General features: G+C 37.4%; 2 protein-coding genes across 5 annotated transcripts in view; one reads left to right on the top strand and one right to left on the bottom strand.

Annotated features, from left to right (window-relative positions):
- The first annotated feature begins 1228 nt into the window (after window positions 1-1228).
- On the top strand, window positions 1229-2753 carry LOC121967089 (benzyl alcohol O-benzoyltransferase-like). 2 transcript variants are annotated; one of them, XM_042517102.1, is made up of 2 exons: window positions 1229-1744; window positions 1826-2753. In XM_042517102.1, the coding sequence occupies exons 1-2, from the start codon at window positions 1325-1327 to the stop codon at window positions 2648-2650; spliced, it is 1245 nt and encodes a 414-aa protein (XP_042373036.1). In that variant the 5' UTR covers window positions 1229-1324; the 3' UTR covers window positions 2651-2753. The 2 variants fall into 2 exon arrangements, with proteins under 2 accessions (XP_042373036.1, XP_042373035.1); XM_042517101.1 differs by having other exon boundaries at window positions 1231-2753.
- A 2218-nt stretch (window positions 2754-4971) lies between these two features.
- The window catches only part of LOC121967090 (THO complex subunit 1-like), a 28525-nt gene continuing 9521 nt past the window's right edge, over window positions 4972-23975 (bottom strand). For 2 of the 3 annotated variants that reach the window (XM_042517104.1, XM_042517103.1), the window contains exons 5-23: window positions 22878-22971; window positions 22638-22783; window positions 22467-22538; window positions 17497-17569; window positions 17350-17415; window positions 17203-17249; window positions 13696-13767; window positions 13481-13612; window positions 13189-13254; window positions 9741-9782; window positions 9372-9413; window positions 9062-9178; window positions 8870-8952; window positions 7488-7554; window positions 6286-6357; window positions 6057-6107; window positions 5847-5906; window positions 5601-5750; window positions 4972-5414 (exon numbers count right to left, since the gene is read on the bottom strand). In XM_042517104.1, coding sequence (XP_042373038.1) covers window positions 5151-5414; window positions 5601-5750; window positions 5847-5906; window positions 6057-6107; window positions 6286-6357; window positions 7488-7554; window positions 8870-8952; window positions 9062-9178; window positions 9372-9413; window positions 9741-9782; window positions 13189-13254; window positions 13481-13612; window positions 13696-13767; window positions 17203-17249; window positions 17350-17415; window positions 17497-17569; window positions 22467-22538; window positions 22638-22783; window positions 22878-22971 — 1716 coding nt within the window. In that variant the 3' untranslated portion in view covers window positions 4972-5150. The remainder of the gene's footprint in view (window positions 5415-5600; window positions 5751-5846; window positions 5907-6056; window positions 6108-6285; window positions 6358-7487; window positions 7555-8869; window positions 8953-9061; window positions 9179-9371; window positions 9414-9740; window positions 9783-13188; window positions 13255-13480; window positions 13613-13695; window positions 13768-17202; window positions 17250-17349; window positions 17416-17496; window positions 17570-22466; window positions 22539-22637; window positions 22784-22877; window positions 22972-23975) is intronic. The other variant, XM_042517105.1, reaches the window with a different exon arrangement.

Consider the following 23975-nt stretch of genomic DNA (forward strand, 5'->3'; position numbering starts at 1 on the left):
AATTAATGACGATTCCATAACGTTTCGACATTAATGACAACATTAAACTCATTAATGGTGATTTTGTAATGTCTTGACATTAATAACGATATTAAACTCATTAATAATAATTCCGTAACGTCTCGACATTAATGAAGAAATTAAATCCATTAATGGCGATATTAAACCTAGCATTAAATGTCCATAATTTGATCATTCATTGCAGGTAATGTGAGAGCTCCTATATAAGGAGGCTGGATCTTAAGAAAAGGAAAGAATAACGGAAGATAATAGAAAGAGAGAGCGAGAGGAAGAGCAGGAAGTGAACCTTTGTCCACCCGTGCTCTCCCATAAAAACTCTCTTAGTCGTGCACTCGCTTGACAAAACTACTCATGATAGCACTTAGGTGCATATTCAATTCGCCGTGATCAACCCGTGCTTAGTGGTGATCATGATTTTATTGTTCTATCCTCTAAAACAGACTATCCAAGATAGTCTCAAAGCACAGCTAGAGATGAGACGAATCTATTTCAAGAAAATTACATTGAACGCAAACCTCAACTTCGTCTTCTAGACTGGCTTCATCACGACTTGACTTCTCGACTCGGACATCCAAACCAGTTAGAATTAATTTTGTATAATTTCAATTCAATAATTTTTTTCTCAATATCTCCCGTAATAAATTGTCCAATGCATTTTAGTAAGAATTTAAATTTATTATAATCATATGATATTATTAAGGGATTTAATTTAAAGGGCTAAACGACACTAATTTATTATGTAATAATAAAATTTCATCCTATTTTTTATTAAATAATATTTGTTGACTGGACTAATCCTAAAAAAACTACCGATTCCAAAAGCAGATAAAAAAGATTGATGGTTCCATTAGGTTATTAGGTAGCGCCCAATACAAACTAATATTCTATAAATGAATTCATTAAGCTAGATTAATTCTGTAATAGCTTTAGGTAAAATTGTTTAAAACTACTTAATATTAATTAAGATTGCTTTAGCATGGATCAAACTTGCTTTACAGCTTTAGTATTCTAAAAATATTACTAATTTAAACCTAAACTATAGTTTTGATTAAAATTAGTAGTGGAGCATTTTTATATTAGAGTAATTTTGATTAATATTATTTTATATTATAGTAATTTTGTTTTTAAAAAATTAGTGGAGTAAAAAAGAATACTTTGGAAAAAGATAAGGGATTTATTTATTTATTTTGAGATGTGGGAGGATAAGGAGGAAGAAAAAACGTGCTTACTTTGGATTCCGAACCATCGCCGACCCGTGGGCCGTGGCAGGTATAGCGCTGAGTAGTGGACTCTCTGTTCTTCCATGGCGGCGCTTAGCTTCACGGTCCGGCGGAAAGCACCCTTGCTTGTGCCTCCCGCCGCCCCCACGCCGTACGAGTTCAAGCGCCTCTCCGACATCGACGATCAAGACGGCATCCGCACCCAAATTCCCATCATCCAGTACTACCGCGGCAGCGGCGACGATCGCGACCCGGTCGTGGTGATCCGCCACGCTCTCTCCCGGGCGCTGGTCTTCTTCTACCCCCTGGCCGGCCGAATCCAAGAAATCGCCGGGCGGAAGCTGGTGGTGGAGTGCACGGGCGAGGGGGTCCTCTTCGTGGAGGCCGATGCAGACGTCCGCCTCGATCAGATCGGCGATGCTCTGCACCCTCCGATTCCCTTCTTTGACGAGGTCTTCCCTGAATCCTCCGGGATCCTCCATCGCCCCTTGATTCACATCCAGGTGACGCGATTACGGTGCGGAGGTTTCATATTCGCCCTCCGTGGTAACCACACAATGACTGACGGTGCAGGTTTGGGCCAGTTCTTGACCGCCATCGGCGAGCTGGCTCGGGGCGCGTCGGCTCCATCCACACTCCCTGTTTGGGCGCGTGAGCTCCTCGAGGCCCGCACTCCTCCCCGCATCACTTGTCTCCACCCTGCGTTCGATCACGCAGCGGCTCGACCGCCTAACGCCGGCAATGGCCCGCCCCTCGACATGGAGCACCGCTCCTTCCTCTTCCGGAGATCCGACATCGGCGCTCTGAGGATGCTCGTGCCGCCCCACCTCCGCACCTGCTCCACCTTCGAGATTCTGACCGCCTGCCTCTGGCGCTGCCGCACCGTCGCCATCGGCTACGACGACCCTGACGAGGAGATCCGCGTCATTTTCACCGTGGGCGCCCGCGGAGGGCGCTGCGCCGGCCTAGGCCTCCCGCGGGGGTACTACGGGAACGCGTTCGCCTACGCGGCGGCGGTCACGAGCGCCGGCGAGCTGTGCAGCAGGCCGATGAGCTATCCCCTGGAGCTGATGAGGAATGTCAAGGCGTCGGTGACGACAGAGCACATGCGGTCGCTCGCGGACCTTATGGTGCTGCGGGGGCGGCCGCATTACGCCACGGAAGGGGTGTATCTGGTGTCCGACGCGACTCGCACGGGAATGGAAGAAGTAGATTACGGGTGGGGGAAGGCCGCGTACGCCGGGCCGGCGTGGGGACGGGTGGCGAGCTTCCACATCCTGTTCAGGAACAGCAAGGGGGAGGAGGGCATCCTGGTTCCTCACTACCTACCCCGCTCCATCATGGACAAGTTCGCCGGCGAAGTGGCGAGCCTCATCAAGAAAGACCCTTCCCTGAGAAGCTCTCTGTAGAAATCATACAGAGCGTATAAATCATCTATCTTCGCACCTTTCAGTCCTTTGTCGCTGTTTACTTGGGACGATGATGGAAATAAAAATTGCAGACTTCCCATTATTTACTTTTTAATATATATATATACAGAAGTGATATGCTGCGGACAAAGCCGTGTGAACAGCTGCGGACATGCCTCCCTGATCGGTCTGTAGACCGATCAGGGAACCGATCATTTTCTGATCGGTCTACAGACCGATCAGGAGGTTCCCTGATCGGTCTGTAGACTGATTAGGGAGGCATGTCCGCAGCGGTCCGCTCGGCTTTGTCCGCAGCATATCACTTATATATATATATATATATATATAGTGCTATGCTGCATTTCCTGATCGGTCACCAGTCCGATCAGGGAACCGATCAGGAGGTTCCCTGATCGAACTGGTGACCGATCAGGAAGGCATGTTCGCAGCGGTCCGCACGGCTTTGTCCGCATCATAGCACTTCTGTATATATATATATATATAAATATATATATATATATATATATATATATATATATATAAATGATATTCATCTAGAAAATTCATCTAGATATTCACTTTTTGTGGGTCCCATCATTTATGTGTCTATCTAGATGAATTTTCTAGATGAAATTTCTAGATGAATATCATAGCTATATATATATATATATATATATATATATATATATATATACACACACAGCACCGCTATGCTGCGGACTACCCTCGTGGCAAAGTCCGCGTCACACCGTTTTTAATATCTTTTCGCCACGAGACCCTGCACAAGCCCTCATCTTGCCTCCCGACGCTATGCCCTAGCTCCTGCCCCAACTCGCCGCATCTTCTTCCTGCCGACGATGATAAAGGATAGGCAGCTGATTGTAAAGCTCCTAAAGGGACAACAGGAACATTAAGAGCCTGCGCAGGATCAGCCTGTGTAATAAATAAACAAAATTAGGTTCCTCCATTAAATTGTAAAAAAAAATTTAAAAATAAAAATCAAAGTGTCAAATTTAATGCACACAAAAATAAACATGTAACTTACAAGTGGTAGTAACAATTTCAGTGATGATTTAGAGGTTGTGTAGTCGACAGAAGATGCCAAAGTGATGATTTAGAGGTTGGTTTGATCATAAGAAGAGGGCTTCTGCAGGGACTCGGCGAGAGGGGTCTCTTCGGCGAGTCTGGGCATCGTCGGAAGAAAAAGGAAGAGGCGATTTGGAGCAGCGCCGGGAGGAAGAAGATGCGGCGAGTTGGGGCAGGAGCTAGGGCACAGGTCGGGAGGAAGAGGCGCCTGTAGGGGCACAGTGCCAGGAGAAAAAGGAAGAGGCGATTTGGGGCAGCGTCGGGAGGAAGAAGATGCGGCGAGTTGGGGCAGGAGCTAGGGCACAGCGTCGGGAGGAAGAGGCGCCTGTAGGGGCACAGCGCCAGGAGAAAAAGGAGAGGCGATTTGGTGCAGCGTCGGGAGGAAGAAGATGCGGCGAGTTGGGGCAGGAGCTAGGGCACAGCGTCGAGAGGCAAGATGAGGGCTTGTGCAGGGTCTCGTGGCGAAAAGATATTAAAAACGGTGTGACGCGAACTTTGCCACGAGGGCAGTCCGCAGCGATCCGCAAATTCCAATCCGCAGCATAGCGGTGCTGTATATATATTCTTTCATATATATATATATATATATATATATATATATATATATATATATATATATATATATATTCTTTTTTTTTTTATTGAATCGACAGGTAAATTTATAAATTCACGGATATTTTTTCATCTTTCCAAATTAGACAAAAAATAATTTCATCTCTACCATTGAAGTATAAGTCAAATTTCTTCCATTCCCGATCTGCCTAACGTGACCGCGAACGACGGTACCGTGTGACCGTGACATTTTTACTCTCTCAAATACACAAGTCCTTGATCTATATTATCTTTAGTTAATCACCTCCGGGCCCCCAGGGCGTAGCACAGACGGTGGGCGCATGGTATCTCTGGCGTAATGGCCAGGGGTCGATTCTCAAGAACTGACGACCTGGGGTTTACCCCGCCATGCGCCTATGGCCTGTGTACCTGCATGAACCTCCCTCCATATCCGTGGGGCCGGCACTAGGGGGGCCGCTAAGGTAGCGGATCTACCTTTTTTTTTTTTAGTTAATCACCTCCGGATCACCTTATTCTACACTAGAAGCCGTTAAGCATATCTATCTAACTTGAGCTATATAAACTGCATATGCAACCTACCAAACATCTTGTTGAACTCAATCACTTGGGCATTATTTCACTTCATCCAGTTGAGGACAATATTAAAATCTAGTGCCTGAAAATAAGTTAAAACATTTTCATTTGATACAAATTTAGTTAAGTAGCAACAAACCGCACGCTAAGTGTACAAATACAAGCTATCAGATGGTCTATTTCGCCAAGAGTAAAAATAAATAAATTGTATTACAAGGCCACTAATAACATCAAGCACATCAATTGTGCATCAAAAATAAGATTGCCCTTAGTCATTACTATCTCTATTTCTGCTTGTTGGGTTGGCTTCTTTTGAATTTATATCAGAGGCGTCAACTTCCATTTTGGTATCAGTTTTTGTATCGTTATCTACTCCATCAGCTTCAGACTGCCCAGCCTCATGAATGGAATCTGTATCAGGGCTTTGTTTTTGGACTTCTCCAGCTAAAGCATCTGAATCCATGGGTGCCACACCATCTTCAAGTTCAGCTCCACTTCCAATGCCGTCGTTCTCAACTGTTGCCGATGCAACCTTTAAAGAAAGATGTTCATCGTTAAAGAAAATGAGTCGAACATTTCAGTATCGAGTGTAATTATACGACCAAATAGCAAAGGTGATTTCAAACTTAAAGAGTCTGAAATTCTTCATTGGGGAAATGGATGAAAACAATTCCAAGAATAAGGAGTTTGAAGGAGGCTATAAGGTATTTGCAACTACCTGGTTATCTTCAGGATGTGTAGCAACACCTTTAACTTCCTCCTTTTTTGTTCTTTTTGACCTGTCACCAGCTTTTGTATGAAACTTCGAACGAACCTCTGGTGGCAGAAGTTCTGGAGGTACAACTCCTTCAATGCCATGATCAGTGAACTACATGGAAGATAATCATTGCAGCAGTACCAAGTTAACAGACAGATAAGCTTGATACTCCAATGGAAATCCACACGGTATGTATAATGATGATACCCGTGAAAAGCCTTCCAAATCTTGCCGTGCTGAAAACCGTAGGCCTTTCCAGCAATAGACCTAAACATCAACAACACCATCACATACGTATACAGGAAAGGATCATCAAAAAATTGGCAATGAGGATAGTCCATCACTTATGCTCCAGGTTGAAAAGGCAGCTATTAGTTTAAGTTTAAATAAAAATAATACAGTGAGAATGCTACTTACACGGTTGTTCTTGTGGTTATATTCAGCTTCTATTCCAGCAGAAACATCCATCTGCAAGCATTCAAGACAAATAATGCAATTATGCAATGACTAAAGTAAAGGAACCAAATGTTTTCTAAAAGAAGAAATTCTTTTATTTATCACACAAAAGTATCTATAATTGCCTCATTACATAGAGAAAGGAGAATATAATATTGAACTCATGAAATTAGGTGATTATGATACTTACATCTTCTCCAAGAGGTTTCCAATATTCGGTGACCGATGGCATTCGCACGCGTCGTGGGTCAGTCAAAGCATTCTATGATTGAGATGACACTAAAGTTAGAAAAGTCTTAGAAATCAAAATGAGAAAAAATGATAGCAATATCAAACATCCGTAAAGATGTGTGCTACATGAACATATTAATAGCAGGCTGATAGGATGCTCACTAAGGTATGGATTGTGCTCCAATCATTTAGTAACAGTGTCAGATAAACATCTGTAAAGTTTTGATGTACTATTAAATAATCATCTATAGTAACTAGTGTTGGATAAAGAGAAGATGAGAAGTAAATGTAGGGCTGTAAATGAACCAAGCGTTCGTGAACAAGCTTAGTGTTCGGCTTGGTAAGAGCTTGTTTATGTTCGTTCACTATACATAAGATTAATTAAACAAACAAGCTTGAACAGCTCGTTAAGCTAAACAAACAAGCTTGAACACATATGTATTCAGCTCGTTAACGTTCGTGAACAATGTTCGTGAACAACGTTCGTGAACAATGTTCACGAATCATATTTATTAATAAAACCCTTTTCAATATGCTAAATAAATAATAAAATAAAATAAAATAAATAAATAAATTTAAATTATCAATCTTAATAACCAATCAAATAATTAAAAGTTTCAAACAATCAAACAAGCTTAAATTGAGAGTTTGATAACATCTAAACGAACCAAGCTCAAACCAAGCTCAAGTCAAGCTCGAACCAAGCTCAAGCCAAGCTTGAATTGAGAACTTGATAACATCTAAACGAACAAGCTCAAGCCAAGCTTCAAACAAGCTCAAGCTTATAAAAAATAAACCAAGCCAAGCTTGAACACTCATTTCAAAAGCTTGGTTCATTTTAAGCTCGGCTCGGCTCGGCTCGGTTATCTTATCAAACAAGCTTGAACACCCCAAAGCTCAGCTCGGCTTGTTTACATCCCTAAGTAAATGGAAGAAGGAATAAATAATTGCCAGGTACATCCCAAACTGAAATGCGAACCTTCTAGCTTAAAAATCAGCTTAACTTTTTCAGGGAGTGAAATTGACAAACAGAGAAAAAAAAGTAACCATAAACTGAATTTGTGATCTGAAACAGATAATAGCCAAGTCTGTGATAGATTCTGGAAATTGATTACTTTTGACAAAATAATCAAATGCAGTGAAAGGATGTATATTCCATACAGGATTTTGGTCAGCCCATTTCCATAGCTGAGATAGTTCTTTGTTACCCAACCTCCATCTTGCCTTACTACAAAATGAAGTGAATGAAATCAACATTAGCAAGTTTAAATAAGTAAAATATCAAATAGTTAGCTTTGTATCTATGTGAAGTTAAGTGGACCTTACCATTGAGATCTTTATAACAACAATTCCCATTTTTATATAATGCAATCATAGCAATGAATTGTGACCGAAAGTAATGTGTTGTATTAAGTACGTATCAGGCAAGCATTGCTCATTTTACCTGGATTTCATCAGGATTAGGTGTTGGGACAAGGGTTCTTAATTTGTAGTTAGGTCTAACCACGATGTTTTGATAATAATACAATTTAAGTTAGGTGTGTATCTGATCATTTGCATGAATTGTCCATCATGTCATGCAAACTGGAAATTGAAGTTATCAAGCTTTGGTGAAGTGGCTACGCCATTGGGTGAATCACTTCATGGATCAAGTGTAAAACTTGTTGGTCAAAAGCTTGAAGACTGGACTAGAAAGACCATGTATTGTATTGACCACGTTTGTATCTTAGGTTTATTTCGGGCATAGATTGACTGAATATATAGGATTTAGCATCTATTTGTTATCCAGGAAGCTTTATCCTGAGCCCTAAAGGGTATGTCGTTGTCAACAGCTAAGGTCTTGATTGTCACGGCAGCATACAGGGCTTGTAAGTTGGCTTAAGAAAGGATTTCCAATTGTGAGAAGGTATGTCAACCATCTTTTAAGGTTAGTTGACATACTTTTGCTTCTATTCAAAAGTGTGTCGAACAACGTAAAACTATGTTGACTAAGTTGATCCAAATTTGGGCGTCGAGGTCTCCAACAATTATATTTTGTAGGTTGGTTGACACAAGTTCAAAATTGGCCAAGAGCAATTCGGACATCCTTTAAAGACTTTGTTGGTGGTTCCTTTGGCATAGAATGCTTACACTAAACAAATGTATTTATTTCTCTCAAGTACAAAAGGAAACACCAAGAAACTTTAGGATGCCAAAGATCTTGACTCAGAATTACAGAAGCATTTGGTGAGAATATGCAAAATATAGCATGCCAAAAACAAATAATAACAAGCAAATACTAACAGATATCTAATATTTGAAGCAAGCAAACCAACTACATGTAACCAAGATGTAGTGCAAATAATGCAAACCAAAATACCAGGAGAAAAGTACATTGAAGGTATGTGTGAGGAATAAAAGTGAAAAAAATATGAACAAAACAAAAATGACAAAGACAGGGTAACCAAACAGGCACAAGTAGTAATTTATGTTAGCAATGCATGTTGCTGTATGCATGCTTCTTGTAAACCAAGACCATTAGTTGTAAATATCATAATGTTTACCGCTTCTTTACTCCTTCTTGGCCAATCTTTCTCTCAATGGGTTGTTTCTCAAATGCTGGGCAGCCATCTCGTTTCCACCATACCTAAGTACAGATCCAGAAAACGCGTATGGATCAAAATACAATTTCAAACAGCATCATATTGAAAATAGTTTCCTCAGAGAAACTAAAATAGATATAGGTTACTGCACACCCAATTTTTTTCACGTTCCAATATATGCTCTATGCTTTGAAGAAACTCCTTCCCTTTTGGAGGAATGACCTCTAGTAGTTTCTTTACACGCTCCTCAAAAGACTTAATTTCTTCTTTCTGAATTGAAAAACTGTGTTATCTTGGTAAAATAAAAAAGGTATGTGCATTATAGCTAATTTATGAAACTCACAAAGCATACATGAAGTTTTAATATGACAATATTTAATTCACAACACAAATCACTATCCTTTTGACATGATTTAGCAAGGTAATAATCTTAAACTTTTAGCAAAAGTCAATTTCTACCCACCATCACTTTTACTTCTAAGTCTTTAGTGTTGGGGTTGCAAGGCTGCAAATAAAGTCCCATATTAAAAATACATAAGAAAGATCAAGGGCTTATAAGGGAAAGATATTTTATTGGTATGAGGTCTTTTGGATAAAACCCAAAAATAAAACCATGAGGGCTTAGGCCCAAAGCGGACAATAAACTATTGTGAAGATATCTAAATTCATTCGGTCATAACATCTAACATATAGTGTTATAGATGGATATTCTTCACATGTAATTGTGCTAGATAATGTGAGACAGGGTTGTGAATCTATGAATTGTGTTATTATGTAATACCTAATAATATAGGGAGTCAGAACAAGGACTTGAAATAATGGAGGTTCTCACCATGCTTTCGGATGATCCATCTTTGTCATTCTTTCCAGGTGTCTACATAGTGAGAAGAAAACACATAATAAGAAAGTGATACACAAACTTAATGCAGGGAGCATAAACAATTCTTTTCTGATGTCTAATGAAAACCATAAAATATACATAGAGAGAGAGAGTCTGATGGTGGAACCATGGTGGTATCAAGATGATCTTGGCTCAAAGTAGAGCCAACTTTTTCTCAGACTAAGGTAGGAAAGGGTCAATTCAAATTGGAGGACTGGTAGTACACAATCATAGAATTTATTGCAATATAAATTTTATATTAGTAATGTAGGGCATAAAAAAATGTACAACGGGAAAATACATATTTGGTTCCAAATGAAAATATATTGTGATAAATATAGAAAGAAATCAAAGATATTTGATGAAACAATCGGAGGTGAATTGGGCAAGAATCAGTTTAATATCCATTCACACCTGAACTTACTGCAAGTAACTTCAATTTGCATCAATGACATGATTTATAATTATAAGGTGTACAAAGTTTCATATTACCAAAAGTCGGTTCATAGGCATACCTAGCCCAGGAATGATTAGCTTAAAAATTACAAGATGTTTGCAACATATCCACCGATTGAAGAGCCAATTACAGCACAACTTTATATTGAACACTTGGCCTAAAGATGATTTACACATTAGACTCTCCTAGCCTAAAGGCAATATGCAGACTATGCAGTTTTGACAAATTTACTAGAAAAAATGTGAACCATGATGATTGGTCACTTCAAAGCTTCAATTTGAGAAAAGAGTAACTCTTGAAAGTTGAAAGAATGACCCAAGTGACATGGTAGTTGAAGATGCAATGAAGGATAATTGGAGTGACGACAAGTAAGGCACGAACTAGAGGATCAGAAGAGGACCATAAACTCTATCCATCATGTAAGCAACTTTCAATTTTAATAAGCTTTTCCCTTTTCATGAAATTTCTCTATTGAGATTAGTTCCTGATACTGCATCAATTGGTGTCAAAACTGAACCTGACCTAGTCTCTTTGATACACTGGCCTCACCTCTCACAACCCTTCTTCCAAGAACAACAAACATCCTTCCTCGCTGCAGAATAGGAGTCAATTCTTCATTGTTGCCCAAGAAGTCTATGTGCCACACGCTTGAAACCTCTGTGATTGCCTCATGACTCTTTCCAATGCCCACCTCTAATGTGAGAAATACGAGGCTTTCGTCCCTATCAACCCTCTATTCTGAGTGGATTCACATCCACATAAAGAATGGATTTGAGTTAGGTGTTGATCTCCGCCCCATTAGTTGCTTTCTTTCTTGTTACCTCTAGCAAGAGCTAAACGACTCTCCTTAGCTGACTGCACCACCTCCTCCTCCGCCTCACCACAACATTGTGCACCTCATGATTTGTCCTATTGATTCTATACTAGGTCTATAACACAGCCCCACGAATTACCTCATTCCAAGCTATATCTCACACAAGCGCCAAATATTCACTTCAGAAGCAGCCACACTACCACTCTGTGGCTTGTTACCTCACATGATCCTAAACACCAGGTGATTTCATGCATGCTATCCCCCAAGCGAATATAACCAAGTTCATGGCGAGGTCTCGATCTTGAGAACAAGCCATATTTTTTTTTAAAGAACCATTAAGTATCATGCCTACTTTTAGTAGTTACTATTGTACCAAGCCCATTTTGGACCAAGTTGGATTCAGTTCAACACCTATAACGATTAATTCCAACAACAGTGATTGAGATACCACACAAGATTTTCAAATTCAGTACAAGTTCTAATTGATCAAGGGATAGACCACACAACAACTCTAGTAGCAGAAAGGCTAGTATCACCCCAGTATATAGCCATTCCTCTCTATTCCGTTCTTTGACAACTACTTTTCATTCAATGCTCGTCTTAGTCAACTTCCTACATTGACAATTTTTTCCCACAACCATTTGATTCCACACGCATATCTTATTATTTTCATTTTTTAGAAAAAAAAAGAGAATACTTATTTCTTACTTGTTACCTGGTTTACTGTTCTTTACTTGTCAATTAAGTGAAATGTCTAAAGGAAATACCATTATAAGAGAAACCTAGATTCTAAATGTGATGATCTTGACTCAAAATTTACTTGCATGGTCAATATGCTTAAATACCTAAGGGCTCGAGTGGACAGCCTAAAACAATTTAACAGTATGTTATGCAAGTATTCAATAGGCTGACAAAAAAAAAAAGATTTTGACATCCTAGGTGAAACTTCCAATGTAAGCTCATAAATGTCACTTAGGTAAAACATGGATCATAATCATCATTCCTTCTATAAGTGAGGAGGATTACTTCTTGAAACAATAACCAACTAAGGTCCAAGTACAAGTTAAGAGATGCCACTAGTTTTGACGGTTAGCTAGATCAAAAACCTATATTCCAAAGCCTAAATTTTTAATTTGGCATACACTTTGGATAATGAGATGCCTAAAGTTCAACAATTACAATGTTTGAAAGTTTAGAAAGTCGGAGAAGCAGTCCAAAGTTTTGTATCTTTAATTCAGTCCAGGAGTTTTTGATTTAGTTAAGGGTCTTTATTGTTGCAAGATATCCTACGAGTTAGTTAAATATGGATCCTTTTTGCTCTCTTTCCTATGTTCCAAGAGTCAGGCTACTAGTATAAATATGTGTGTTTGTTCTACTGCTGCGATATGAAATAGAAGAGTGCGATTTTAAGTATATTTTTCAAGATTGTGTGGCATAATCTCCCTACAATATGATCTGTATGGTCTTTAGGTGTGCCTAAGTTTCTACATCCATTCAATAGTTTTTAAAACTATATTTCAATTTCCTACCCCACCTATCTTCAAACAATCAAACCCTCTTGTTGTGTTGCATAAATTGACCTACAAGAAAATGTGCTTTAGAAGTTGTTTATGAATCAAGAGCTCATCCTCCAGTAGATTTGATTTCCATTATTTTCTATTTTCCCAAATTTTGATTCAATTAGAGACAATAGCAAGATTCATTCCAATCTTAAGAGAAAAATCACAAAGTAATGGAACTTATAAAATTCATGTTGAAGCACATTATAGACTAAGAAATTACAATGAATAGTGTAGGAGATTATGTTTTCATTCACATTCGCCTTTACAAAAGGAAACTCCATGCATGCTACATTAGTCTCTTTCATATTGTGAGAAAAATTGATGCTCACATATGCTATTGAATTATCAAATGAATCAACCATTAAAAATGTATAGGATATATCCCTAAGTCGTTACAATTAAAAATTATAATAAGCTCATTAATATGTTAGATGCCAACTTGAAATGACATATTGCTACATTAAATGCAACTGAAACAAAAAACAAATCACTGAAAGTTGTGCAAAATGAAGATAAAAAGAAATGAAGCTTACATCATTAAAAAATGCAGCAGGCTAAACAGCATACCTTTAGAAAATCAAACAAGATGAGACATTGCAGTAGAATATGACGGCGAAAACTGGGATCTTTCAACTGTAGAAGAAAAATTTTACTTATGTAAATAAATCAAAAAGATGTCTAACAATAAAGAATTCAAAATTCAGGATAATTTATTGACACGATTTGATCAAACAGCCATCAGAATGCATTATAATGCCCTTCCAAACAAATCACAGTATTCATAGGCTTTTGACAAGATGTTTGATCAAATGATTGTTGAATAAGAAGAGCTAATATAAAACTTGTTATCTCTGCTCACCTCTAATCCCATTAAGTTACTGCTTGTCAAGTACTTTGTGTTAAAAGCAGCATCCTCCTCTTCTTGGTGAAGATGGTTAGTGTTTCCATCATCATCACTCAGAGGCTGAGCTTCAAAGGTGTCCAACACAACCTACAAATTCAACATCAAACACTAACAATACATCATTGCACTCTTATAAAATATAAATAAGTACTGGTATTCCAAAAGTATACCGTCAAGTTTGATCCAAATTTTTTCCATTGTGGTGGTGGAAGGGTTGTTGGAATTGGATTATTAAAATGATCCTGATTAGAATGAAAGAGAAAAAAATTACAATTGATGCAGTTAATAATTTTCAAAAGAAGACTAGAAAATAAGAAACTTAACTCACAACAGAGATAGTTATTAGTGCATCATTGAGAAGCTTGAAGAAATATTACAGGGAAATTGGTGATGATTTTTAAAATAGATTTAGGGTGTGTTTGACTAACGGAAAGTATTGTTCCAGCAAATCTTTTCCTAGTTTTTCATGGTTGCATGCAATAGAAATCATGGCCAATGGGAAATTTGTTCTTGGTCGACAACAAATGTGGGCATTTGGGCAAAAATGGCTTCTGCTCGTTTCAAGTGAGAGTCAGCTGAAGTCGTCTTCCCGCACATGAGCCATCAGCACCCCACCTTTCCTACAAGCCCTTAAACAGCCCTCCGCTCCTAACCTGTCAGGCAGCCCCTCAGTAGCCCTCTATCATCCCCTTGACCCCTCCAGCAGCCCCTCTGGATCCATCCAGTGTAGCCCCTTGTGCCCTCTTGAGGAACAGGCTTTCATAGAACTCCCAGTTCCTTATCGCAATCCCATAATGGAAAGCTCCATCAGATTAGCGCTCTTGGTGCCCTCTCCTGAGCCCACTAGAGGAGCTTGATCCAAACAGCAAGCAAGTATCAAGCAAACAGAGCTTGCTGAGACAAACCAAAATGAGAATTTAGGCAAAGCTCGATCCCATAGAGCAGGTGCAAATTGAGCAGGCAGGGATTGTTCTGTGGAATGAGATGAAGATCAAGGTAGAGCTCAATCCAATAGAAATCAATTAGGAAAGGAATGGAAAGGAAAATATTTTCCTTTGTCTCACAGCCAAACAAGAAAAATATTTAATTTCCAGTAAAAAAATTCTCCAGAAAATATTATACAAATGAAAGTTATTTTCCACAAAAGAAACTGACCCTTGATATAATCTACTTACACTTCTCAAACAAAGATATCATGCGATTAGTATGCAAGGATTGACTCACAACATGCTGAAAAACACAAAGTGAAAGAAATAGACTAGAATTTAAATATCTGCTCTTGAGATGAGAACTTAATGTGAGAAGTGGCAAACTACTAGGATAAAGTATGCAATCAAATGTTGAAAGCATTACACGTATACCTGAAATGGGTTTAATTCAAGAGGGGAAGAAATGCCAAGAGGAAATCAGCAAATAGAGTTCCAAAAATCACTAGAACCTCCTAAAAATCATTAGCACCACCTAACCCCTCCCCTACGGTTTCTCTATTTTCCATGCACACTTCCGCTGTTGCTGAAACATTATATGAAAGGATAACTCAAATGGTACAGTTTTAAGAGGGTGGATGCCCTTGCACCTAGAATAGGTTGACGGGATACATTTACTACTTAGCTAGGGGGAGATCCCCATGGGATAACTTGTCCAAGGAATTAAGCCAATTTGAGGATAGGTTTATTGAAGGGTGTCCATTGAGATCTAATGAGTGGATTTCCTTGCCTAAAAATACTTTTGTCTCGAATTATTAGGCAATGTCTTATGCTGTGGATCAATGCCACTTAGAGACGTTCAGTTGGAAGGCACTGAGACTTTCAATGCTACACCTACATGGGAAGCAGACCCAATATGAAACTTCAAAGAATACCCCACCAACGACTTATGATGCTAACCCAACACCCTACTTGAACTTGCACTACTAACCACTCCACCTACACCATAGCATTGCCCCCACGGAAGTTTCCAGAAGCATCAACTGCCCCTGACCTCTAGCACACCTTAGTAGGTGATCTGCAGCAGCAAGACACTGACGATGTTGGCAAAACACTGAGGAAACAATCCTCTTTAAACAGTAGCATTTGTGGGAGAAATGGATTTGGATACGTTTTTATTTTGGCTCAAATTCATTCCTAATTCACATTTACTCTGAGGAGTTCTCTGTGCTTATCACCTCAAACGGAGTCTTAACGTAGCAGACCCTACTAAATCATTTGTGATCCTTAGGTCTGTTGCTTCATAGGGACAGAGGATCCTGCTTTCTGCCAATATCTTCATTCGCACTGCGTAAAAGTAGGAATACAGCTAATGCATTTATAAACTCCAGAATAACTAACCTAGAGATTGAGGAATTTGACAATATAAATACAAGATTAATTACTTTATTCTTATTCCTGTTACATGGAAAGAGAAAACGAGCTGCTAGAAGTGGCTTTGTAAAAATATCGACAATATAAGCCTATGTAACTGGTGATCATTGGAAACTATCCCAACATAGAGCAAAAAGTGATATCGCTCACCTCAAGCACCCAGTATCTCTGACCCCACAACAAGATACAGACAGATAAATCACGGGGCTTATTTTGCCCTAGCGCAACAATCCTTTGCAAGGGGAGGTCGGACACTCAACGAGGCATTTTGCATCCCCTGAAAATTGACCCAAAACCTATTAGAGCAAACACTCATGCAAGCGAAACTATCCAGTAATGAACACCTGGTGAGTATGAAGGCTGGCTACTTCCATGACACCATCATTAGCAGCAAGAACCATAGGGATAGCACAGAAGAAACAGAGCAAGGCATTTAATAGGGATGACACCGCAACATCAGCAAGTCTTTATAACTGAATTGTGTTGTATCAATCGAATAGGCTGACTAGGAATTTGGCCACTTGGAATGCGGAGATAGAATGATATTTTGCCAATTCATCTCACTTAACACGAGGAACAAATATATTAAAAATTATTATTAAAAAAACATGGAGAATGCTCCTCGTAGAGGATGCCACGATGTTGCGGCTGCCTTCGTGACCTTACAGAGGATCGTACCGGTGCCCGTCCCCAGGCAGAATAAAAATTCTACCCGTGCCAACTGGCACAACACGGTATTTTATACCATGCATTTATCTTCGATAAGCTTTTGTAGTATTTCTTTCCTTTTAGATTTGAGTAGAAAGAGGTAATGCATTTACACATTTACCAAAGAGAATTTAATTTTGCACCCTACTAGATTAGACACTTTTCTTACTAGATTGAATTGATGCACAAGTAAATACATATTATGTTTACGCACCAAAGTACAATATAATATATCCTTCACTTTACATCTAGTGAAAATGACATGTGACATTAAGTATAACAAATTTACTACTATTAGACAATTTAGATATTTCTAGATCGTGTAGGACTTTACACTTCCTCAGAAAAGTGATTATTTCCATTACTAAAACTTTTGTCTCCCAAGTGATACATTTTTACAGAAGAAAATATATACTTTTCTAGTTTCTCTACAAGTCATCCATTTTTCTAATATGCTTTATTTTTACATGTAAGATTAGTCTATATCATTAGTCATAATGTTTAGACGGCACTAGAAAATAACACACAGCAGAGTAAGAGCATTAAAGGTAGAATAATAGGCAGTTAAAATTCAGGATATAATCAATAGAGGGAAAATATAGCATTAACCTGTAAACTCCAAAAGGTTTTGTAAAAGTTGAAATCGACTGAAATTCCTGGCACATTGAGATAAAAATTATGTAGGATAGAAGTGTCATCAAAAGTGGAAACACATCTTAGGTTACAAAAGGAGCATTACAATCAACAACTGCATACCATCTGGAGCATCTTTCTCATATTTGGTTTCGATCGTTGTGTTGAAAACTCCCTTTATATTCACAGCTGTAAGATGTCCAAATGAAAAAATGTCCAGAGAAAACAATGGTGTAAATAACTACCAGCATTTTAAACATAAGCAATTACCTGAACGCTCTGAAAGAGGGAAAAAATGTGCAAGAAACATAAGAATGCGTCCGCAGAATACCACATCGTTTGCCTGAAATGTTTAATAATTAAAACATGGTACCGAAGATGGTGCAACAATATATAGTCATGGCAAAACATAACAAAAGCATTTGAAGGTTGAAGGCATTAAAATGGGGAAGATGATCTTTAATATTTACAAGATTTAAATATTTCATACAATATCCTTGACTTGATGGAAAGTGAGTCACAGGCTTCACTTTCCATTTACTTTTAAAAATTTGCCCAAAAATCTTGAGTAAATCATATATGTCAGTGTCTGCAATGAGTTCTTTGGTGTTTTCCTTTGTGAATTTGATCTCAGCAAGTTTGATTCTAGGTCTTTCTCCATCAAAATTAAAAGTGTAGCTGGGGTATCCTTGGAAACAACTTACTTTAAAGCTTACACTTTCATATTTTCCTAAGTGTAGTAGTCTTAAATTGCTACAGCTGGTTATATGATTGTATAGCATGTTTATAGTCAAAAGAGGGATTTTTGAGATTTAATTGAGGCCTTGAAACTGCATCTTCCTGTCCTATGTTGATATTAGCACTGTCCAGGGGTTGTTTCCCTTCTCTTAAGTATCCTTGAATAAATTAACAAGATCCTCAAATTTTTTAAACCAAATCCTCATGTGACATCTTTCGATGGATGGCATCCATGGTTTATAGAGAGAATGGCACAGAGAACCAGCGTCTATGCTTCTAGAAAGTAAGGCTTAAGTTTTTAAGGGTTATCTTGTTATGTTTTTACCCCCAAATGACTGGTATTTATAAATGGACAGCAGGGAATAGGATTTGAAGCCTTAATATCTGTGGCTATTGTAGTGATCAATAAGATCCTACGACCTCCTGCTGGCAACCAGAATTAACTTTCTTAATTGAGTATTAAAGGTTGATATTGTTTAAAATTTCGACCCGTGTTGAGATTTCGGTCCCAACCGGAACAATACGATTTCGGTATCGTCTCGTGCCGTGCCGATACGGTTTCGGTATTTTTTTATTTATATATAGTAATTATTAGATAAATATATTTATTGTGCATAATTTAAAAATAAGTTGTATATTAATTTTATATAAGTTATCTATTATTAAACAACTTAATATTGTTAGAAAAAATAATTAAATATAATTTTCTAAAGAAAATTGATCTATCAATAATTCGAATTAAAATTAGTACATCATAATATATGTTATCTTACTAATACTAAAAGGAGTAGCGTGAATTAGATGAAAACATTGGTTCTTGTACCATTTTGCTTAGGAAACCTCTATAGTTCTCCAATACCCAGATTAAATAATCATAATTATATAAATTAATACAAAGATGCTATTTTATATATAATAATTTTATAAATTAATTATTTATTCATTTAATTAATTATTAATTTAAATAATATATATTTAAAATAATAAAAAATATTAAAATATCAATAAATATTAAAACAAAAAAAAATACAAAATAACTAAAAACTATCAGAATATAAATTTAATTTATTAGAATTTTTATAAATTTTTTTAGAATTTTTATAAAAAATTTAAGGATTTTTTAGAATTTTTAAATAAAATTTAAAACAGTAAAAATAATTTCATAATATCATTTAATAAAATTTATTATTTTTAAAAAAATTTAAAATATTTTTTTTTATATTTTATTGAGATAATTTAATTATGGTTTATAAAAGCCTCTTCAAAATATCACACTTGAGAATTGTTTGAATTACAATTCATTTTGCACAGTACGCCCGTGACGCACGCCCGCGGCGCTTGCTTGCTATGCCTCCAGCGCCCTGCACGCCTTCGGCGGCGCTGGAGGCGTCCGACGACGCTTCTAGCAGCACCGGAAGTGTCGCATCGCGACTCCTCCAACACCTGCGACACATTAGGCGCCGCTGGAGGCGTCCAACGGCATCGAAATCGTCCAGCGACATATTCCGGACGCTCTCCCGATGCGTGCTCAAAATGGTTGCGCGTAGGGTGCCGATTTCGGTTCCCAGCAAAACGGTAAAAACCGTCCGTGCCACCCGACACAAAACGAAATTTCAATCCTTGGCGGATATGAAGTGCAAATTTCCCTTTTGACATCGTGTTAGGTTACAATGTGTTTACTTTTGTGGATTACGATATGTTGGAGGACCTTGATTGGGAACCCTATTTGATGAAGAACCTTTGACCTTATTACTATTAGTTGTTTGATTTTATTTGCCTTAGCAGTTGACTCCTTCCATGTTTCCTTTGCACATATACATTATGCTCACTACTTGTGGTATCAAGTTTCGATAATTTACCAGACTGATATGTTTTGACCATTTTGCCCAACATGATACAAGATTTAAAATTATATTCAGCACAGACAATGTCTTCTTCCTATGCTTTATCTCCTTCCTTTTTTTAACTCCAATCATTATAGGCACCATGCATCAAAACATTGGCACGATACCGAAACAATACAAAGATCAAAACTTCAACAAGATTCGAGATTTTGAACCTTGGCGTGGATAGTGCACCTCTTCGTTGGTCTGAAATGTACGGGTTAAAAGTCAAAACACACAATCCTTGATGCTCGGCTTACTTAAAAGATAAAACTAGCTATAATGATATAACATGGTGCATCTCATTCGTAGAGGCAGTTGTTGGATATTATTCTAATCATGTTGCTAACCGTTTATGCTAAATAAATTACATATATACAAATGAGAGTTGTTGACTCTAGAGAGAGGGATCAAGAAGGAAAGGCCACAAGTTCTCATGTGGGTGCAGGAAGTGTCGACTTTAGGGGAGACATTAATCTCGGGCAATCAAGATGACCTCAAAGAGATTTCCTATTATAACAGAATTTTCTTCAAATAATGCAATATCTGCTCCATTATCACAATTAGAGTATCACTAATTTCTACTTGAAATTTTCACAATTATAATACCTGTTAATTTCTACTCATCATCCTTTTTCATAATTTAAGATTATAGTAATTATTTTCTACCATTTCCAACATCCCACTTCTCTCAAAATCAATATCCTCACACCTTTCTAAGTAAAATAACCAACAACTTAACCTCACCTCTCAGCATTTCCCCCTTCTTAAAAACGATGATTGACTCTCACAAACATGTGAAATGCTTTTATTAGTCTCTTTGTGAGTTGCAACATCAAAAAATAGACTACACTTTATCCTCTTCTATTATCTTCTTTCTCTTCTCTATTACATCCTCATCTCTCCAAGTAATATTGGCCTTACTCAATCTCCCTCAAAATTAACTCCTCTCTAAAGAATGGAGATTAAAACCCTTAATTTACAATTCACTCTGTAACCTCTCACATGTTACATCTATCCTTGCAAACTCTAGAATCTAATGGTATCTTCAAGATGGGGGGAGGTAATGAAGAAAATACCATCACCGTTCATCCCTTGATGATATATCTCTTAAAGATGCCATGATCATAGTTAAGTGACCAATTCTTTGACAATCAATTTAGAGACTCGAACCTTCAAGCCACTTCACTAATATTGTACTTTTGTTTTTATCATCATAAAGCATATTGGGATTTACTTATAGGATTTTATGTATGAGTCAATGAAGCATGACTGTGAGCATATTAGCATAGTATATCCTTCCTATGTACCAATGCCAGCTCTCCTGAAAGTGATAACCAACCCTGCATTGTCTTTCATGTTTTAGGTCGTGAATACCACACACATCAAAGTGAGGCCCATGTGTCATGATGTACAGGATAATTGAGACATTTTTCCTACAAGGTATTTGAGACGTTGAGCCGAATACTATTGTTATGATTAAACATGATTTATAGTTAGATTGTTAGTTTATGAGATATGAGGTGAAAGTGAAGTTATAGTATTTGATGCTAAAATTCTGTGCATGGTGTCTTGTAATTTTTTTTATAAATTGTCTACTAAGCATTGTCTTCCAGAGAATTTCAACATTTATGAAGGTATCTCATATTAAATATTAAGATTTTTCTAACAAGTTTTACTTATTAAAAAACTGCAATGTTACTATTCGTATGTGTTTCACTCAGAGAGAGATGAAAAATTATTTGAGACTTTCTTACTAGTTATGAATTGATTGATATATAGAATTTACTGGGCATGCTGGATAGGAGTGGCTTCACATTCTTCTAGTTGGAATAAGTTCAACCACTTAGTAATTATTTTATTTTACAAATAAAATGGATAGCATACAGCAGCATCTTCCATATGCCTGCGACACTTGCCTAGATTACTGAGGGCAAAGAAAAAGAAAGAAATGAAAACATGATAAAAAGCAAGATTACACACTTAATTAAAGGCATCAACCCACAAGAAAGGTATGAAGATTTTTAAAATAAATATTGTCAACAATCTTCAAGAAAGGTAAAGTTTTTCTGATGACCTGAATTTGGAATCACTTGAACCTAATTATAGCCTTAACTCAGATGTAAGTTCAAAATCTAATAACTTGCTTTGTTTTATTTTATTTCCACCAAATGGAATGGATAGAAAGCATTAATAAAACCATGATAACAAGGGAATGAAAACTTCCACATTTAATAAGTGAGCAGTGGACCACATTTTCATATGGTGTTGATGCTATCTTCTGTAACTGAGGTACTTCATCCCTACCGTAATGCTATAAAGGGGCAATACCAAGAAAATCTAGTGATTCTGCAATTACACCTTCCAGAAAACAATACATAAATAAATTTGAGGTTCCAATTTGGTCAAAACTTTAAATTGAACTTGAACTGAAATATTGTTATGTTTGAAACAACTCGAATAATCTGAATGAGTAAAATAACTGAAAACCCAAAATTTTTGGTTGAACTAGTTTCAGTTTTCCAGTTTGAACAGAACAAGGAAAACTCCAAGTTCCACATATCTGGGACGGTATAAAATATTCAATTCAAAAGAGTAAATTGTTATCCAATTCTAAACCTTTGATAGTCTCCTAAGAAGTTGATTGCACGTCCTCAACATCACAAGCTTTCCTCTACCAAAGAGCTCTTGCTGCAGCAAAATAAACAGAATCCTTAAAGGTTAAAAAGCACTAGATTGTTTAAAAATAAATACCCCTCAGGTTTATAAAATTCCCAACTGGCAACTCACCTTTCCCAAGATATCTTGTTTGCTCTCAATATACCCAAAAATTTCTTTACAGTCCTTCATGGTTGACATCTCAGTCAAATCTTCTAACAGCTGGAAAATCATCCCACCTTCAATATGTCCTCTTTCGCAGAGATGAAGCACAATATCTACAACCCCACAAAAAGAAGGGCTCAGCAAAACAAAGTGCAGGAGCATATGCAGTGCAGACTAATGAAGAAACTATAAGAACCAACTACAGACCAAGAAACTGTGGTATCTGTCCACGAATACTTTCATCTTCGTCAACTGATTGGCCATATTGCATCATTCTTTCACCTGATCTGACTGCAGATGACTGAGCATGAAAATTATGGAAAGGTGTCATTATCTAATAATGAATGCTATTACAAACTATATTAAATAACAAAAGATAGCTGATTAATTCTGTAGAATCTAATCTACTTATTTCTCCCATTAGGTTGCGCTTAGTGGATGGCAAAGTAAAGGGAGATGAAGGGTTGGATAAAAAATTGAAAGGAAAAGTAAAGAATCAATTTTCTTTATGGCGTGTCCATGGTTCGAAATCTCGAGCATGCCAAAGTTTCAGTTTTTGGGTAAAACGATTCTCTTCTGTTTCGATATCAAGTCAACGTCGGTAGAGACTTGGAGGCGGAAGAAGAAAAAGAAGATTAGACAAGTATATGATCATATACTTAAGTTCAAAATTTTGACAGCGAAAAAAAATAACAATTTTGTTTATGACTACATATGGACCATGAAAGTTAAATCAATCCCAAGGAGGGGTATCATTCATTAGATTAAAAGCAATTTTGATAAATAGACAAACATGAAGCATGTCAATGTTCAACATATATTCAAGTTATCATTCATTAGATTAAACCCAACCAGCTCATTGACCCACCAAGACCACCTGACATGATTGACCTACCCAACCTAATTAGCCTTCGACTCAGCCTGACTAGACTGGTAAGCCTAACCTAGAGAAGGGGGAAATATTTTCCCCTCTGTGCATCAATCGTAGAAAAATATTTTCCAACACATAAGTATTTTTCACGCATTTTAGTATCACATTCAAATAAAAATAATGATTTACTTTCCTTAAAATATTTTTTAGAAGATATTTTTTAAAAAAAAATAAGTTACTTTCCAACAAACAAATAAATAGTGGCTTAATCTCTTAGTGAAATAACTTTAAGTGGAAACCCTCCAACATACAGTAAGGACATTCACGGTTAGAGGATGTCCAACACTAGTAAGTTGGTCTCATTGAGGTTTGAAGCAACCACCTCAACACATTAGAAAAGTGGCATCAGAAGATGAAGCTAGGCCTGATTGTGA

The sequence above is a fragment of the Zingiber officinale genome, chromosome 3B (assembly GCF_018446385.1).
Source record: "Zingiber officinale cultivar Zhangliang chromosome 3B, Zo_v1.1, whole genome shotgun sequence".
Taxonomy (NCBI): domain Eukaryota; kingdom Viridiplantae; phylum Streptophyta; class Magnoliopsida; order Zingiberales; family Zingiberaceae; genus Zingiber; species Zingiber officinale.

Bases quoted from the DNA above. Each gene is read 5' to 3' on its own strand.
- LOC121967089 (XM_042517101.1), top strand. From the start codon at position 1,325: ATGGCGGCGCTTAGCTTCACGGTCCGGCGGAAAGCACCCTTGCTTGTG.